The sequence below is a fragment of the Stenella coeruleoalba genome, assembly GCF_951394435.1.
Source record: "Stenella coeruleoalba genome assembly, chromosome: 15".
NCBI classification, from domain to species: domain Eukaryota; kingdom Metazoa; phylum Chordata; class Mammalia; order Artiodactyla; family Delphinidae; genus Stenella; species Stenella coeruleoalba.
The window spans coordinates 27,431,120-27,451,213 of NC_137161.1; the positions used below are offsets into that span (position 1 = coordinate 27,431,120).

The 20,094-nt window shown below is 50.6% G+C and overlaps 1 protein-coding gene across 1 annotated transcript; it reads right to left on the reverse strand.

Moving 5' to 3' along the window:
• Positions 1-1,649: 1,649 nt before the first annotated feature.
• SRXN1 (sulfiredoxin 1) lies at positions 1,650-8,462 on the reverse strand. The gene is made up of 2 exons (XM_079945534.1): positions 8,239-8,462; positions 1,650-3,963 (listed from the first exon to the last, which is right to left on the reverse strand). The coding sequence occupies exons 1-2, from the start codon at positions 8,446-8,448 to the stop codon at positions 3,760-3,762; spliced, it is 414 nt and encodes a 137-aa protein (XP_079801660.1). The 5' UTR covers positions 8,449-8,462; the 3' UTR covers positions 1,650-3,759.
• Between the last annotated feature and the right edge of the window lie 11,632 nt (positions 8,463-20,094).

The window sequence follows — 20,094 nt, forward strand, 5'->3', positions numbered from 1 at the left end:
AATAAAACAGTGCAGTGATAAAATGATGGGGGAGGGGGCTGTTTTAGACAGTGTGGTCAGGAAGGCCCCTCTGAGGAAGCGACCAGAATGAGGGATACTCTGGGAGAAGAGCAAAGGCACTAATGGGGTGGATGGCTAAGTTGCATCACCAGGGAAGAAATGTGATCTGCAAAAGAAAGTAAAAAAAGAAAACATTCCTTACTTATACACACACACACACAACTACTAAGTTAGAAAAAGGTCTGGAAGGGTATACGCCAAATTCATGAACATAATTGCCAGGAGTAGGGAGGCACTAGGACACGTGGTGGGCTGCTGCTTGCTTCTCGTATCTTAGTTTGTTAGTATTTAATTATTTAGCATTTTGCTATCTTAACGTTTAAAAGGTGAATATATGCACATATAACTTGTGAAAATGAAACATTAAAAAAGTCTACCATGGTGAAAGGGTTGGTCCCAGGGCAGTAAGGGAAATAAGGGGTCGCTACACACTGCCTTTCACTGGACGCAAGTTCCCCGGGGCAGTAGTTTGTTTGGGGAGGGGACACACTTTTGGATCAGGGGGACCCCAGAAGAGGCATGTAGCTCAGCCTGGAGGATCTGGAAGCTTCTTGGAGGAGGTGCCGCCTTTGCTGAGCTTGAGACAATTTGACACAGCACACCCAGTGTAGAGACCCTAGTCTCCTAAGACAGGCCTGGAGAGGTCATGATGTGTACAAGGCCACAGAGCAAGATTGGACAGGTAAGTAAACCTGAAACTCCAAACTCCCAGCCAGGTCTCCTTCTCCTACCTGAAGCCCTGGCTTCTCTGGGCCGCTGATGGGCATCCCTCACAGCCAGACACCTTCCATCCATCCCCTTCCCACAGCAGTTGCTCAGCGGGCTGGAGGCCCAGCCTAGCTCGGGCAGGCCAGAAAGCAGCACCACCTGCTGGCCTAAGTGGGAAATGCAGCTCTCAGCCTCCACGGAGAGCAACCAGCAGGTTTCTCCCTTCAAAACCCAGTTCCTCTTCCTCAAGAACGACAATCCCTCCCGCTCCAAGTGTGTTGTGCAGCCTCCTCCCAGTGCCTAGCAGTATGCCTAGCGCTGCCTCCTTGGGCCTTATCTGTATGAAGGGAAAGTCCTTTCAAGAAGGGGTAACCACTGTGCTACTCTACCTCAGTGGGTGCAGGTGTCTTACATGAAACAGTGGCACCTCATGACAGCGGCTTACAAAGCATGCCCTCAGCTTCCTCACCCTCACTACAAACCTCAGGGGTAAAGTCCATTAGACAGCTTGGAAAAAGCGCCAGGGAAGGGCCTGTCCAATTTCACATGGAATTGGTGCACAAGCTGGTTCCAGAACGAGGATCTCCTGGGACCCAGCTCTTTCTTCTCCATTGGAGGCGAAGGGGGCTGTCACCGTATTAGAAAATAATTGATGCCATCTAGATCAGTGGTTCTCACCTTGTGGTCCCTGAACAGCAGCATCAGCACCACCTGGGAATTTGGCAGGAAAGCAAATTCTCAGGCTCCATCCCAGAACTTCTGAATCAGCAACTCTGGGGGTATGGTCCAGCCATCTGTGCTTAGCAAACCCGTTTGAGAACCTGAACCATTGGTCTAAAGCAATTATGCCTCCCTTTTTATTAAATAAACTTTTATTTGGGAATGATTTTCAATTTACAGAAAAGTTGCAAATATAGTACAGATAGTTCCCATACACTCTGCACCCAGCCTACCCCAATGTCAACATTCGTAAAATTATCTAAAATCCAGACCTCATTCAGATTTCCAGTTTTTCCATTAAGGTCCTTTTGTTGTTGTTTTTTCAAGATCCAATCCAGGATATCACACTGCGTTTATGACTACATACCTTTTAAATTCTATTGGTCATCTCAGTCATCTTTCCCTGGGACAGAGAATGGGTGGGAAAGCTGTTGTCTTTATTACTGAGCAGGAGAAACTGAAGCTTGAAAACAGCAAGTGACCTAGTTCCCTTAGCAGGGCAGTGAGAGCAAGGCCCACCTCACTCTGCACCCTTCCTCTATCTCTTCCCTTCCCCCCAGGACTCTGGATTTCAGAAGTCCCTTTGGAACATCCCACCTCGCCTACCCATTCCCCCTAACCCACCAGTACAGATGATGAGAGATGCCCCTCCTAGAGTGGGCCCAGCCCTGGGAGAGACCACCCACTGCCCCATCACTTCCTTCCCTCTGCAGGGCCAGGACAGCGTCTAGTGTCTTAGTGACCTCAGCCTGGACAGAGCAAGGATCTGTACAGGAGAGAAAGGAACAGTGAGAAAGAAACACTGTTATTTGCTTATCCAAAGTCATCTGTGATAGGTGGAGAAAAATGCCACGAATCCTTTGTAGTTTCTCCCAGAGGTGTAGTCTGTTTCCCCAGCCCTTGAATCTAAGCCAAACTTTTGATTTGCTCTGACCAGAAGGACTTAGCAGAAGTGACGTTGTACCAATTCTGACCTAAAACTCAAAAAAGCCTTGGAGCTTCTCCTTTCTCTCCCCCTTCCTCTTACCCTCCCTCCACACACACACACACCTCCCTCCCTCTCCCTCTCCCTCTCTCTTTGAGCCCTGATGATATCATGAAAATAAGCCTGAACTAACCTGCTGGAGAGGACACATGGAGGAGAACCAAGTCACCCAGCCAATAGCCTACCTACTGCCAGACAAGTGAGTCAGGCTATCCGAGACCATCCAGCCCCATCTGGGGTGACAGCTGATTGCATACAACTCCATGAGTGACCCCAAGCAAGATCAGCAGAACTGCCCAGATGAGCCCAGCCCAAATTGCCAACCCAAAGAATTTTAGGCAAATAAACTTGTTTTTAGCTGCCAAGTTCTGGAATGGTTTGTTGCACAGCAACGGCTAACTGATACACCATTCCTCACTTCTCTCTTGCTAATGGGATTCCAATATTATTTAGGAGGCAGTGTGCCAGTTCTAGGAGATGGGATATGATTGATTTACTAAACTGTGACAGCTGTGTTCCTGCCGTCTTAGCTTTCTTTGCAGCTAGGGGTGGCAACTGTACCTGGTTTGGGCCAAGGAGACCTAAGTAGAAATACACAGGGGAAGAGAGCAGGAAACAGGCCTCTGAAAAAGGCCTGATTTTATGATAGAAGTTGACAGATCCAGCTGGCTGGGCCCTTCTTCCTCCCCAACTCTGTTCTTCCTTGAACACAGTCATGATTGCTGGAGGTACAGCAGCCATCCTGTGACCATGAAGTGACGTGCAATGTGGGAAAAGCCAAAAGGATCACAGAGACGTGTGCCATAACTTTGCTGAGTTGTTAAACCAATACCATTAGCCAACTGTCTCCAGAATTCATGCTATGTGGAAAAACAAACTTCTCTGTGTTTAAGCCACTGGAACCTAGGCTTTCCTTTACTTGCAGATGAATGTATTCACACGATATGATATATAGAGACAGAAATGCAAAAGGATCCTTGTCCTTGGGAATCTGGAGCCAGCAGCAGGTGGCTCTCCAAACCCATCTCCTTTCTCATTTCACCCTCTCAATAATCCCTCAAGAGCAAACACATGACCCATTTTCCCCGAGGTGGGAAGTGGGGCTCCCACACTGTTCAGTCATGAGTCCAAGGTCTTGCAGCTAAGAAAGAGGGTGCTTCGAGTTAGACCTGCCCCCCAGGCACAAAGAGAATGCACCCCTGCTACACCTTTGCATGGTTCAGCCCACTGGAGGCCAGGTGCGTCTTCTGGGCTCGTGGCAGCGGTGGTAGGTGCCAAGGAGGCTGTTACTGCAAGTCCGGCGTGGAAGCACCCAGGTACACCCTCAGGTCCGAGAGGGTGGACTGGACAAGCTTGGCAGGGATGGTCTCTCGCTGCAGCTGCTGGTAGGCTGCATAGCGGTGGCAGCCCCCAAAGGAGTAGAAGTAGTCACCACCCTGAGCCCCTTTGATCCAGAGGACGTCGATGGGGGGCACGCTGTCTGGATCCTCCTGGAGAGAAGAGGGTGCAAGGTGAATGAGTGTGGCACAGTGCCGGACAGTTTGCAAAGCAGACTTTATTAACCTGGGCTGAGCTCCTCCAGGTGCTCACGCTGGCTCGTGCTGGCTCGTGAGAGGCAACTGTTACACAGAGGCAACTGTGAGTTGGTTGACAAAACCTTGGTACCATGAAAATCAGCCACAGTGAGAGTATTTACACCAGGGAAGTGGGCAGATGCTACAAATCAGGGCTCCCCCACCCAGGTTGTTAACCATTCATCAGACCACATGTATATTATCTGTCACTGTTCTAGACTCTGGGAATAAGGTACAGACACAGCCCCTGCCTTCACGGGACTTTGGTCTAGTGGGGCTGATGGAATGGAGAAGTGAATGTTGGAGTGATAAATGCTATGAAGACAATAACGCAGGTTGACATGACAGGGATGGGGGTCCACAAGGCCTCTCAGAGTTGACAGTGGAGCAGAGACCTGAACACAGAGAAGTCCCCTGGGGAAGACAGAGAGGTGGAGTCATTTAAAGAAAGAGCCTGACTGCCAGGTTCAAATCTCAGGTCTGCCACTTACTTGCTCTGTGACCTTTGGCAATTCATATTTGTGCCTCAGTTGCCCGACCCATCAAATGGGGATGAAGATGACACACCCGCCTCATAGAACTGTTGGGTTTAGTGAGTTAATAGACATAAACTGCTTCAAACAACACCTGGCACATGGAACGTGATCAATAACACACACTGTGTATGAGCCGTGGGAAGGGCATTCCAGGCAGAGTGAACAGCAAATGCAAAAGGTCTGAGGCCAGAACAGGCTCACTGTATTGCAGGCAATGGCAAGGAGGCCAGTGTGATCAGAGTGGACTCGGGGGATTGAGAAGTAGAAGAGGTCAGAAGGGTAGCAGGGGGTAGGCCCTGGAGCGTTTCATTTATCTTATTTTTTTCTTCTAGTTTTATTGAGATATAATCGACATACAGCACTGTATAAGCTTCAGGTGCACAACATAATGATTTGACCTACAAACATCATCAAGTGATGACTACAGTAAGTTTAGTGAACGCCCGTCATCTCATATAGATACAAAATTAAAGAAATGGAAAAAAAATGTTTTCCTTGTGATGAAAACGCTTAGGATTTTACTCTCTCAACAACTTTCATATATAATGTACAGCAGTGTTCATTATGTTTGTCATGTTGTACATTACATCCCTGATGCTTATTTATCTTATAACAGAAGTTAGTACCTTTTTTTTTTTTTTTTTTTTGGTGGTACGTGGGCCTCTCACTGTTGTGGCCTCTCCTGTTGCGGAGCACAGGCTCCGGACACACAGGCTCTGCGGCCATGGCTCACGGGCCTAGCCGCTCCGCGGCATGTGGGATCTTCCCGGACCGGGGCAGGAACCCATGTCCCCTGCATCGACAGGCGGACTCTCAACCACTGCGCCACCAGGGAAGCCCAGAAGTTAGTGCCTTTTGACCACCTTCATACACTTCTCCCTCTCCTTACCCCCCTCCCCCCCCAGTCAATCACAAAGCTGGTCTCTTTTCCTAAGAGTTTGTTTGTTTATTTGTTTTTGAAATATAATTGACCTACAATACTATGTTAGTTCCTGGTACACAGTGATTGGATATTTCTATACATTTCAAAACGATCACCATGATTAAGTCTAGTTAATCCTCTGTCACTACACAAAGACACTACATAGTTATTGACTATATTCCCCACACTGTACATTTCATACCCATGACTCATTTACTTTATAACTGAAAGTTTATACCTCTTAGGCCCTGGAGTGTTTTAAACAGGGGAGGGTGACATGATCTGAAGAACATTCTAGAAAGTTGTCCTGGGAAAGCAGGCTTGGTGAAGTGGACAAAGGCAAAAGCAGGGAAGACAGAGGCGAGGCCTCATCAGGTATTCACCAGAAGTGGCTGTCCTGGGTGGAGGCATGGAGGGGTCAGGGAGAGGTAGCCAGGTTTGGGACATGTTTAGGGGGAAGATCCCGGGGGAGGGGTGAATGCGAGGAGAAGAGAAGGAGGAGAATATGAGTTGACTTCCTGTTATGGGCCTGAGCATCTAGATGGAGAATGGGTAGTCCTCTATATAGGGAAAGGCTGGGGCAGGGAGGGATGGGGTAGGGGGAGACCGGATTAAGTGTGAGCTGCTAGAAGACCTCCCACCACGGGCTCTCGGGTGGTCTCTTATTAGGCTGCTTCGATGGATTCATTATTCCATTTATCCTAGAAATGATTTTCAAGCAGTAAGACCCAGCAATTGTAAGCTGGGGCTCTTGAACCAGGCACACCTGAATTTGAATCTCAGCTCCTACCCAGAGCGGTGGGGCGGGGGGTGGGGGGAGCGTGGGCAGGGGTGGTAAGCAAGCACCCTCGACACTGGGCATTGTTCCTCATCTGCAAGATGGGAACAGACACCCTACAGGCTGCTAATGAAGTCAGGGAGCTGATGCAAGTGAGGCGCGGAGCGCAGCTTGCCCGGCAGTGGAGCAGCAAAGAGAGGCAGCTGTGCCAGGCAGGCCTTGTGCTGGGCACCAGGGGTGTGACGATGGGTGGGCAGAATAACGGCCCCCAAAGATGTCCATGTCCTAATCCCTGGAGCCTGTGAATACGTTACTCACGTGGCATAGGAACTTTGCAGATGGAATTAAGTTAAGGATCTTGAGATGAGGAGATTATCCTGGGTTATCCAGACAGGCCAAATGCAATCACCAGAGACCTTAAAGGTGGAAGAGAGAGGAACAAGAGAAGGTCTGATGTTGCTGGCTTTGAAGACGGAGGAGAGAGGTCATGAGCTGAAAATGTGGGCGGCCTCTAGAAGCTGGGAAAGACAAGGAAATGGATTCTCCCCTAGAGCCTCCGGAAAAGAATGCAGCCCCACTGATACCTTGATTTGAGCCTAGCGAGACCCATTTTGGTTCTGAACTATAGAACTATAAAATAATAAAATCTGTCTTTGTTTTAAGCCACTACGTTTCTGGTGTTTGTTACAGTAGCCATTGAAAACTAATACAAAGCATATCGTTCTGGCTTGGAAGACTGAGGTGTCTGAGGCCATTACAAGCCAGTAGTATCAGAGGTATGCTGGTGGGCATGCAGGTGGCTGGGGGCCCACAGGAAGCCCCTAACCCAGCAGGGGCCGTCAGGGAAGACACTGACACTGACAGGAAGAGCAAGAAGGAGTTAGAAACAGTAAAGAGATGAACGAGTTTTACTGGCAGGGGAAAAGCTTGTGCAAAGGCCCAGGAGTGGGAGAGTGCATCCCTGGCCAGATCCATCACAGACAGCCAGGCACCGTGCTAGTGTTATGGAAACAGTCAAGACAGGACAAAATCCCTGCTCCTGTGGAGTTCGCATGAGACGGGGAGGAGAGACAGTAAAACACAAACAAATGTAGAATATAACTCAGGTGGACATAAGTGCTTCAAGGAGAAATACCTCAGGTTAGGGGGAGAGCTATAGAGGCCTGGGCTGACGGGAGGTGGGCACCTGACCCAAACGAGGGAGCAAGCCCTGTGGCTACCTGGGAAGCAGTTCCAGGCAGTGGGAACAGCAGTGTGAACTCTAGGACTGAAAGACAATCGGGCTAGCAGTAGAGGTGTTTGGTAGGTCACACATGGCCACCTTCCAAGGGTCTGGGGGAGGGGGACAAGATGCCATGCAGGCCTAACCTGACACACATGTCCCCTCCTTCCCCCAAATTTTCTGCCAGCATCACCCCAGGCTTCTTGAGCACCCTCTCTGTGATGCAGTTGACTCTGTCCTCCCCAGTTCCAGTTCAAACAAGGCCCTCCCAGCAGCCAGGACACCCCCAATCCCACTGCCACTGCCTGAAGTGACCACATAGGTTATCTCAGGATAAGGTGGTGGCCATGCATCTGGGCACGGGGGACAGGCTGTGCCACTTTCTAAAGTGCCTGACCTTGGACAAGGTGCTTGAATCCTCTGTGTCTCATTTCCTCGTCTGTAAGAGGAACAGTAGTAGTATCTACCTCATAGGGTTGGCATGAAAAAGCTCAGGCACTTAAAACAGCTCCTGGCCACTTCAGGTACTATATAGGAATCAGGATCGTTATTTTATTCATCTCCAATCTCCCTGCTCAATGACTAAATAGAGGCCCAGAGAGGCCCAGCCACTTGCTCAAGGTCACACAGCAAATGCCGTGCTCCGGCTGAGACTGAACCAGTCCCGTCTCGCGTCCAGCGCGACCTCCCTCCTTTGAAGCCCTCCCAGCGGCCGGCTTCCCCGGGGCCTCACCCGAATCGTGTCCACGAGGCTCTGCACCTTGGCTGGGTCCAGCACAGAAGGCAGCGGCCGGATGAGCACGCTGAGAGGCACGTTGTGCACCGCGGTGATACAGCCCGAGTGGATGCTGCCGCCCTGCGCGCCGCCGCTCTGCCCAGCTCCCTCGGGCGCCCCTCGGCCAGCTCCGGCTCTGCCCAGGGCTCCTCCCGCGCGGAGCCCCATCACGCAGCCGCCGCCGCCTGCGCGGTCTCGGGACGCGCCGCCTACTCTCAGGTCTTTAACCCCGGCCGGGCCGTACCATTCCGCACGGGTGGCGGGGGGCGCAGCCGCACAGAGCCTCTCTCCCCTGGCCCCACAGTGGTCTGGCCCACCCCGAGCGCCCCTGCGGGACCTTCGCTCGGCTCTCCCGGCGTTGCGGGACGCGTGCGGAGCTCTGGCTCTCCGCTGGGGGGCGCCTCGCCGCCTCCCCTTTGCCGCGCGGCGTCCCGGGAGTGGAAGCGCCGGGGGAGGCTGACTCAGGGTGAGTCTGCAGGTCGTGGGGCGGGAGGGGCGCGGGTGGCGCACAATTCGGGGTTAACTCAGGGTCACGGGTGGCGGGGGCGGGGGCGGGGACACGGGTTGGAGGGGGCTGGACCTGCCCAGCGAGGGTGAGTCGGCAAAACCTGGCTCTTGGCTGCCCAGCCTTTGGATCCCTAGCGGTAATAGTCGTGGAGGTGGTGATAATACCAATGACATTCGAAATACTACGAATCTGCTGAATCTGGTGCTGTGTCAGGCACTGTTCTAAACACTTTGCATGTACATTAACTTATTTAAACCTCAGAACAACCCTACAAGCTAGGTATGATTATTATTCCCATTTTACAGATGAGGAAACTGAGGCACAGCGAGGTTTTTTTTTTTTTTTTTTTAAGTGATTTACCCAAGATCATGGAGCTAGTAAGTGGCTGAACCAGGGTTCAAATCCAGGCAGTCAGGCTCCAGAGTGCTCTCTCTACCCACGGCTGGTTGCCTCGGTTCAGCAAAAGTAACTGTAACAAGGAGCCTTTGGAATCATGTTGACAGTGTGTGGGCACTGCCCTGGAGTTCCACAATAATAGTCTCGTTGTATCCTCACAGCGCCACTAGGAAGTAGGTGTGATTGTTGAAGCACTTGTCTAAGATAGGGCCGCTGAAAATGAAAGTCAGATTATCTGAGCTCAGAGTCCCAGGCCACTAAACACCTGCTTACGGATGAGGACATCAAAGCTGCAAGGGGTGGTGGTGATGACTTAGGTCCAAACATGCTGATTGCCATCCCCACTCTTCTGTTTAAAACTCTCCATCCCCTTGAGCCCAGGTTCAGCACCCAGTGTCCTCTGGAGCCAGAGGAAGGTAGGCTCCTGGTTTAAATCTCAGGTGTTTATCAGCATCTATGGCAACATTACGGCTTTGGCACAGATTGACCTGGGTTCAGATCCCATCTGGCCACTCACTAGCTGTGTGGTCTCAGGCAAGTTCCTCAACCTCTCTGAGCATCAGCCTTCTGTAAAATGGTTGTGAGGAGATTGTGAGGACACTCAGAGATAATGGCTGATAGAGGGCAGGGTTGGGGGTAAATCAGTGCTTACATAGTGGTAATCAAGGAAGGTGACTGGGGTACTTTCCTGGCCTTCCAGTGGTTAAGACTCTGCGGTTCCAATGCAAGGGGCGTGGGTTCGATCCCTGGTCAGGGAACTAAGATCCTACATGCTTCGCTGTGAGGCCAAAAAAAAAAAAAAAGTAAGGTGACTGGTTTCATTACAGACACCCAGAGTGCTGAAGAAGAGGCCATGTTGACTGAGAGCACCAGGAAAGGTTCCCTGGAGGGGTGGTATTCACATTGGAAAATGGCTTGGTCCTGGAGAGTGAGAGGGAAGAAGCAGGTGATGGTTTAGGGTATAGGATCTGGAGTCACTTGAATGGCATGGATTTAAATCCTGGCTGCATCACCAACTAGCTGTGTGACGTGTGTGTGTGTGTGTGTGTGTGTGTGTGTGTGTGTGTGTGTGGTGGGGTACTCAATTTCTTTGTGCCTCGGTTTCTTCTCTCAATTGCCAGGGAGAGTAAATGAGAATAACACATAAAGCGTTTAGAAAGGTACCAGGCATATAAAACGTGCTGAATAAAAGGTAGATAGGAGGGATATTCCAGCTAAACAGCTTGAGCAAAAGCGGGGAGGTGGCACAGCCCCAGACCTGGCTGAAGACAGGCAAGTCTGGTTTGGTGGTTCTTCTCACCCTGGTTGTCACATGCATGGGGAATGCATACTCGCCTTCTCAGCTGGAGAAAAACCAGAGAAGTTATCCCTGGGCGCGGGCTGGGTGGCTGTTGCACTGGTCAGTTGCGGACACTTTCTGAAGCCTCTGCAAAATGGGGTAAAGTTGTTGAGTGTGATTTGGGAAGAAGCACATAATAAGTGCTCTGTGAATTGTGCAATACCCCATTTTGCTGTTGAAGATCATTCATGTTGGGTTTTTAATCTCTTGCAAACCTTGGAATGCTGAGGCCATTATGAATTTGACTTGAACCTTTCTCTTTCTGCAGTTCCACAATATAACCCCTCTGAGCACCTAAACCATACTTTGTTTCAGGATGTAGAGCTAACACCCACACCTCAGTCGCAGAATTATTGAGAATTAGAGAATTTCATCAAGAGGGAAATTGTCCCTCTTAGAACCACTTCCTAACTTCAGAAGGTAGGAAGAGGCAGGGGGAACAGCTTCTAGGATGGAAAAATGGAGATCTGTCCTGAATCTCTCATCATGGTATGCCCAGTGAGACCCCCACTCCTGGCAACAAATTCTGTATATTGAGAGACCTATGATTCAACTCAAAATGGCTTAAGCATTAAGAAGACTTGTATTTTCACATAATTAAGATGTCTGGAGGTAGACATATCCAAGATTGGTGAAGAGGTAGTTGAACAATGTCAGGTTCTTTCCAGCTTTTTGTACCATCATCCTCCATATTCTGGTTTTTATCCTCAGCCTTGCCTCTCATGGTCCCAAGATGGTAGCTGTAGCTCCAAGCATCACATACAACAGCTTTCAAAGGTGGAAGTTAGGACATCGACATCCCTTTGTGCCTCTTTTTAAGAGTGAAGAAAGCTTTAGTGACCATCCCCTACCTGCCCACCCCCCTGCCCAGGAGCCTTTTCCTCATGTCTCATTGGCAAGATTATTTCACCCATGCCTAAACCAATCCCTGGCAAGGGGAGTGGAATTACCCTGATTGGCTTAGCTTAACTGGCATCCACCTCTGTGCTCAAGAGGGTTTACCCTCCCCTGAAGTTCATGGCCTCTGATCCCTGAACAGAACTGGCAAGGCCTGGTGCTACAACCTAGTTTTCCTGTATGGTTCTTGGGCAGACCCCATGGAGGGGGAGAATTGAGGGGAAAGCAGACCTGCCCAGTCAGCGGTTCTATTATATCGGCCCATTTGTCCCTAAACCAATGAGATGGAGATTTAAGCCTCGTGTTGGGATTAAGATGAGGTACCTTCCCCTGAGGCTAATGTAAGCCTGGGACTGGAAGCTGGAGAAATCCTGGGATCTACACAATATCCTTTTGTTTTAGTTTGAATTCTCCTAAAAGTAGGCCCTGAGACTAGGACTTGTGTGCAGGTAGTTATATTTGGGAGCTGCTCTAGTTATTATCACTGTAACATAAACTGATCCAAAATGTAGTGACATAAAACAACCATTTTATTATCCTCACAGATTCTGTGGGTCAGTTATTCAGACAGGGCACAGTGGGGACTGGTTGTCTCTTCTCTGAAACGTCTGGGCCATCAGCTGGGAGGTGACTCAGTAGCTGGGGGTGACTTGATGGCTGGGGCTGGAATCATCTGGAGGTGACTCCGCTTACACATGCATTGGACCATCCTGCCTATCAGCCAGAACACCTCCACGGGGCCTCTCCATGTGCCCTGGGCTTGCTCATAGCATGGCAGCTGGCTTCCAAGAATGAGTGTCACAAGAGAACCTGGCAGAAGTTTCATGGCCTTTTCCAGTCTAGTCTTGGAAGTCATATTGGCATCATTTCTGTGGCATTCTGTTTGTGGGAGCTGTCACAACACCACCACTACCCCCCACCAGGCTCAAGGGAAGGTACAGAGATTCCATCTCTTGATGGGAGGAGTAGCACGGTTCTAAAAGAGCTTGTTTCCACAAGGGAGATATTGTTGTGACCACCTTTGGAAGACAGTCTGCTGTAGGAAGTGATCCCAGGAAGGACTGGGGAAGGGAGAAATGCCAATACAGGGGATTCTGATGAGCAGGTTAACATGGTGGTTAAGTGGGGCTTACTCTTGCTGGAGACTCTGAGAGGGAGCATCATGCATCAGAATCATCCCTCTGACCGACAGGGGGGCTTATCCACTGACTCCTGTCCCTCACTGGTTGAGGGTGGCCTCGGGATGTTAAGCCTTTGCCATTTATGGGCTGCTCTATACTCGGACTGAGCAAGCACCTGAGGACCCGGAGGAAGCTTCCTGCTTCAGAGGTGGCCCGAGGGAATAAGGGGCAGGACATCGATAAATGCCTTTTCTGTCCAAACCAGCCAGAGTCCATGTTTGTGGTTTGCAGCCAAAGACCCTAGTTACCTGCTCTCCCCGTTCTGCTCCTGGGCTCCCTACTCTTCCCCTTCCCTTTCATTTTAGACAAAGAATCTTATACATCAGGTAATCAGGTATGCAGAGGACTTCCCTGAGTGTTTGGAAAGAGGAAAGGATTTCTGTGCCACAAAAGGAGCATTAAATCTTATATTTCTCTACCCCTAAAATGCTCTTGTCCGTTTCTACAGCTTGGCTTACAGAATTCTGCCATGTTGCTTGGTCCCATTCTCACTTTCTGTTTTCTCCTCCATCTCCTCTTTTTCCCCTCTACCAATCACTAAGTTCCTGTTCTTATTTTATGCAGAAAGTTTGCCTTTTTCTTCTGCAGCTTTGGTACCTGCTGAGTTTCTCCTTGGGGTCTTGAGGTGGCTTCACACTTTAACTGCTTCTCGTCATAATCACAAGATGACTGCCAGTGCCAACTGGGGCAGCCTCCTTCTTTGTTCCTGTCAGTCAGCTCAGGCTGCTATAACAAAATACCTTAGACTGGCTGGCTTAAACAACAAACATTTATTTATCACAATTCTACAGGCTGGAAGTCGGAGATCAAGGTGCTGGCGGATTTGGTATCTGGAGAGAGCCCACTTCATGGTTCATAGATGGCCATCTTCTTGCTGTGTTCTCACACAGTGGAAGGGGTGAGAGAGCTCTCTGGGGTCTCTTCTTATAAGGGCACTGATCCTATTCATGAGAGCTCCATCCTTATGACCTAATCACCTCCCCAAAGTCCTACCTCCAAATGCCATCACGTTGGATATTAGTCTTCAACCTATGAATTTTAGGGGGACATAAACATTCAGTCTATAGCAGTTCACATCCAGGAGAAGAGAGAGAGAACCTTTCCCATAGCGAGATGGAATTAAAGCTTTTCTCTTTGGTCTGACTGAGCTAGCTCGAATCACATAACTACCCAGGATTAATAATATTCTCCAGGAACACACCATGTTCCGAGATGCTTAAGTATGGGTGCTGGAACCTGTCTTCCCCTGGGATGACTGTGATTGGCTTGGAGGAGACCGGTCAGCCACACCCCTGGGGTCAGCCTCCTTTGAGGCCCCGAATGGGTTAAGTGATGGGTGGATGTCTGAACAAATGTGAGCTTTGTCGATGAGGAAAGGGCAGAGCAAAGACCTGGGTGTCAGTGGCACAGCCCCTTGGCCCACCTTTGATTTCAACTGAAGTTGTGGTGGGACGGTCCATGCAAACCCAGACTCACCTAGCACCGCTGGCTTCCCAGCTCAAGCTTGCAGTGTCTTCCATATTTTCCATCCCTGTGGGAGTCTCCCAGGGGTGTTGGCTGATGGGGACAGGAGCTGGTGAATAAAAGCCAGTCTTCCATTGTCATAGGTGGAAAATTGTGAGAAGCGTGCCAGACCGTTTGGACCTTTCTGGACCCTCCTCAGAGAATAGCAGTATGCAGCCCCATTGCTCCAGCAACAACCCCCCTGGCACACCCTCTGTCTCATTCTTCTTGCCCCCTCAAGCTTGCTTCCTGGAATCACCTCCGAAATAAACCACTTGCACTCAAGCCTTTGCTACCGGGGAGCCAAAACTAAGGCAAAGGGGGAATTTCATGGGTCATCCCCAATAGTTCTGCACCTTGCCTGGGTTAAAATTACGGGCTTCCCTGGTGGCGCAGTGGTTGAGAGTCCGCCTGCCAATGCAGGGGACACGGGTTCGTGCCCCGGTCCAGGAAGATCCTACATGCCGCCGAGCGGCTAGGCCCGTGAGCCATGGCTGCTGAGCCTGTGCGTCTGGAGGCTGTGCTCCGCAACGGGAGAGGCCACAACAGTGAGAGGCCTGCGTACCGCAAAAAATAATAAAATAAAATAAAATTACACACATCTTATTAGACATGTGACCTTGGGCCAGGCCCCTGTCTGTGCCTTGGTTTCTTAACCTTCAAAATGGCCATCATAATGGCACCTAATTTGTAGCGTTGTTGAGAGAATGAAAAGAGGTGATGTAGGTAAAGTCCTTAGAACAGTGCCCAGCACACAGTAAGTGCTCAGTAAATATGAGCTGTTTGATTACATTTTAAATTAATAATAGATCTCGAAGGTCTCTCTGTGTTTGCACTTCTAGACTAGTCTCAGTGTATTTGCCCAGACCCTTGCTTGCAGGTGAAGAAAGCCAACGTGAATTAGCTTAATGAAAATGGAACACTTGGTTATGCCCTTGACTGTGGGGTGAAGCTGGGCCTCAGGGGAAAGTGGGTTCAGAGACTTCTTTCTGTTGCTTGGCGAAGGGACTACCTCCCCATAACAGGAACGTGGCTGTCAACAGGAATTATATTTGGCTTTTAGTAAGAGAAGCCTGACAAGAGAGGCTTAAAACACCCTAATGTGTTTCCTCTCACGAAAGAGAAGCTGGAAGTAGGAAGTCCAGGGCTGGGGTGACTGCTCCACCGTCACTAGGGGCACAGGCCCTTTCTGTCAACTCCATCATTTTAGAGTAAGGTGTTTATTCTCAGCATCACCTCCTGGTTCAGGACTGCTGCTGAAGTGCCAGCCTGGAAGAAGGTGGAGAAATGGAAAGGCAAAGATATAACCCCCTCCTTTTTAGGGCGCTGTCTCAGAAGTTCCACATAACACTTTCCCTTGCATGTCATTGACCAGAATTTGGTCACATGGCCACCACTGGCTGCAAGGGCAACTGGGATATGTAGTCTTCATTCAATGTGGCAATGTGCTCAGCTAACAATGGAGTTCTCTTATAAGGAGGGAGAGAATGTATGCTGATAAGTAGCTAGCAATCTGAGCCACAGCTCTCAAGTTACAGGTCTTATGACTCAGAGAGGGAGAGAGGAAATTTCCAAGTTCTAGTCAGATGCTCACATCTGAACCAATCATCTATGGCTATGAGGGACAAAGACTTTTTTTTTAGGAATAAGCCACCGTTATTATGACTTAAATGTGTGTAGTTCATTAAAAAAATAATTACTGGTTATCAGCTATTGGCTAGGTACTGCACTAGACCCAGGAAATTTAATGATAAGCAAAAGACACTGTCAGTCTCTTTCTCATGAAGCTTTAATCTAATGGGGGAGGCAGAGAATAACCAAATAATCACACTGATTAAAGGGAAAGTGTGCATTGACGGTAAGTGCTGTGAACCAAGATCATGTGGTCCTTGGGGAAGTGATCATCCAGCTGAGAGATGAAGGATGAAAAGGCAATAACTAGTCAACAGTGGTGGTAATGGCAGTGCAAATGGAGTATGTTACTGGTGGTGAGAACAGCTTATGCAAAGCCCCTGTGGTAGGAGGGAGCAAAATTGCTAAACAGAGGTGGCTGGAACTCAAAGAGCAAAGGGGCTCATGGCTGAAGGTTCAGCTGGAGTGATGGAAAGAGATCAGGTAGGTCTTTGAAAGCTGGTTCCTCTCCGCCCGCGCCCCCCCCCCACACACAGTAGGAAGTCATTGAAGCATTCAAACAGGGAAGGGGAATGGGAGTTACATGATCAGATCTGCATTTTTTAAAAGATCCCTGTGGTCACTGTGGAGAGAGGGAGGGAAGTGGTGGAGGTAGAATGGATCCAGAGAGACCAGTGAGAAGGCTGGTCCAGTTGTTCAGGTAAGAGATGATTGATGGTAGCTATGGACTAGGGTGGAGACTGAGAAGACGAAGAGGAAAAATAAACAGAACCTGATGGATTGGATGGAAGTGTAGGGAAGACAGATGCAGGAGAGAACCAAATCATGACTTCAGACTTGGGCTGGCCTATGGTACTTTTGGGATATCCATGTGGCAGTGGTTTGCAGGCAGATTTGCGGCTCAGAGAGGAGGTCAGAAATGAAAATGTAAATGTAAATTACATTACATTTATCACAAATGTAAATTTGCGAGTCATCTGCATGTGGGTGAAAACTGAAGCCATGGGTGTGATGAGATTTCCTCATGAGAATACACAGTGAGAAGAGGAGTCTGGGAGAGAACCCTGAGGAGCACAAACCACGACAGAAGAAGGAACAGGAAGTGGGTTCCTTCCTTGGGCATAGGAGGGTGAGACTGCAAAGATGCTGGACAGAGCAGCCAGACAGGGCAGAGGAGAGCCGGAGTTGCATCCTGGAGGGCTTCCTTTGAGAGAGCTGTGAAAAGCAGATTGGATGATATGCAAATTGAGGTGCTCTGGGCTGCAGGTAACAGGGACACAGGCTTTTGCATCTCTGCTCTGCTGTCTAGGCTGTGTGGGCTTCGTGCTAGGGCTGGTTCCCTTTAAGGTCACAAGATGACATATTAGATGTTTATAAAATGTTGATCTAGAGTGGGTTCTGTTCCCTGGACCTGAAACAAATGTAATTGATACAACAGCGAAGCAGGGGCAGTGTGTAGCTACGGAGAACTGCGGGTGGATGGCTATGGAAGGCATCAGGTGTCTGGGCCCCTCAAACCTGCTTTGGAAACTTTGTAGGGGATTTCCACACTGCTGTCATTGCTGGAGACACCTGGCACATAGCTCAGGATGCAGCCAGCCTGTCCAGAGGTGTGTGAAAGGAAAGATGGACAGGTTCTAAAAGTGCAAGGAATTCCCTGGCAGTCCAGTGGTTAGGACTCTGTGCTCTCGCTGTCGAGGTTCGATCTGGGTTCGATCCCTGGTCTGGAACTAAGATCCCACAAGCCGTGCTGCGTGGCCAAAAAAAAAAAAAAAAAAAAATGCTGAGTGCACTGCCTACAAAAGGAAGAAAACCGAAAGGTGGCCCAAGGGGAGATGGAGTTCCATTCCCAAGCCCCCAGCCTGGCATCGGGCCCTCAAAGCACACAGCCCCCTCCCCCCACCCCGTGGGTCTGTGCTGGGGGTTGGAGTTAAGTGGCATGGTGCTAGTAGTCCCCAGGGAAGTTTTTAGTAAGGCAAAGGCAGGATTTGTATTTTGAAAGATCACCAAGCCCACTGGCAAGGAGGATGGACTGATTGTCCACTGTCTTCCTGAACAGTTTTGGTGACAGGTAGCTCACAGGCTCTAGGGGCAGCTCATTGTTTTGGGACAATGTTGCCTGCTGGACCAAAGTCAACCTTTTTGCATGCATGTACTTGCTGCTTGTATGACCACTAGGGCTGGCCAGAACCCCCACACCCAGAGCAGCAGAGGGTGAAGTGGGGAAGGATATAGGGGTTGTAAACTGGCTGTCGGGACCAATCTGACCCACGGTTATATTTGTTTGGCAGGTGCAGTTAATTTGAATTGCAGTTGTTTAAGGTGAGACCCGCTGTTTCCTGTCAGTCACAGGCACAACCATCCCCTAATGTCTTAGGGCGACGTGCTTCATTCCCTTATGTTATTAACCTGGGTCTTGAACCCTTTCAGTTTGCAACCCCAGTATTTGAGGACTGTTTAGGACTGAGGATGCCTGGGACCTCGTGGATGTCAAGGGACCCCTGGAACTGTGTGACTGCTGGTGGCAGCTACAGGCTGGTCAGACTACAGGGAGGGAAATTGAGTGGAAAAAAATCTGGCTGCCTCTCAGATGCCCCCCGCCCAAACCCGTCCCCATCACAAGGTCTAGAGGCACTGGTGAGTGGCCAAAGTCCCTTTAATATCCCTGAATTGCCTTACAGGTAATACTGCTGGAGGTGAGGAAGGGATGGGGGTCTGGGGTAGGAGACGGGGGAGGAGGAGGGAGGGAGAGCGCCAAGCGCTCATACAAAATATGGCCAAAAGGCTTAGCATGCATGGAAAATTATTGCTGTCGGAAGTTCCTATTTACAGGATCAACACCCTTCGTAATTGATTCTGAAACCCCTCTCCCTTTCCGCATCCCTGCTGCCTCGCTTCCCCGGGTGGGCCTGGAGCGGAGAAGCCCTAGAGAAGTGCCCCTGCTCCAGGGGCCCCTCCAGCCTCCACCCTCCTTCGCGGCTCAGGGGAGAGGGGGAGGGTCCGAGAGTCCGGGACTCCTGCCCCGAGCTGAGCGCCTAGAGATGGGGCAGAGGCGTGTGCTTAAAGCAGAGGGGGCCAGGGTCCGCGAGCGTGGAGGTGTGTGCTTCGGTCCTCGCCCGGGCATGCAGAAGCGCGGCGGGGGAGGTAGTGGCGGCCAATGGGGGCAGCTGGCAGCCCCGGCCCCTCTGCCCGGGAGAGTTGCATAGACGTGGCCGGGAGGGAGCGCTCCTCCCGTGGAGCGGACCGGGCCGGAGGCCCCAGCGGGTCCGGGGCTCAGTCGGTCCCTGGAACCTGGGGTCCCTCGAGAAGAGGAATAAATAGGAAACATATCGAGGAGGCTCCTCCCTCCGGTCTCCCTGGAGTGGGAATAGAAGGCTCAGGAGGATGAGGACCTGCCCCATGACTGGGCCTCCTGATGTCCCCCATCCCCCAGTTGAGGGTCATCAGGCTATCCCTCCCATTCTCGCGCCCCCTTCCCCAGCAAGTTCAGGCTCTGATGAGGGTGGGGCTTCTCCCTCACTCCCTGAAATGGGGTGTGTTGGGGTGGTGGGCAGCCCTCTATGGCCTTTGCTGCCCCTCTCCTTGCTTGGCTCCCTGACCTCCCAGTCCAGCTGGGAAAGCCAGACCATCCCTGGTGAGGCCAAGAGATTAAATAGAATAATAAATAGATAAATCAATAAATACACAAATAAATAAACTGGAGAGGCCCAGCTGGATGGGGAGAAGGGCATTTGTGAGGTGCCCCAGACCTCACCCCAACGAGTAAGGAGGGGTACCTGTAGTCCTGTGGGTGGGGAAAGTGCTCAGAGAATCTGGGGAGAGGCTGTCCTGGGGTGAGAGAGGGGCTACATTAGGGGGCAGGGCCCTGAACTGCCCCTCAAGTCTGCCCCAGGTCAGGTGAACTCAGAGGGGTGAGAGCTGCTAGTGGAATGAGGGATCTGGAGAGAGTAGGGGTGGGGATGGGTGAGAAGGCCCCCCGAGGATGAAGAAGGTGGGGTGGTGGTGTGTGAATGGCTGGACCTAAAGCTGAGGTGAGGAGGGGATCAGGGACAGAGTGGGGACTCCAAGAGGAGTGAAGATTAGATCCCTCAGGCCTGTGTCCTGGTGTGGATGGGGCATCCACTGCAGGCGTGAGTCAAAGGGGGTTTAGGCCTTACATTGGGGGCTCCAGTAGAGAACCGGTCTGAGACTCAGCTCAGAAATGAGAGGAAAGATCTGCAAGTTAGAAGGGGAGAGGTGCAGAGTCTGGGGGGGGAAGGGGGGAGAAAATTCCGGCTCTAGGGCCCGGGAAAGGTGCGGACCTGGTGCCTGAGTTGGGAGCCTTGAGGGCGTGGACAAGGGGTCAAGGTCCGAATCTT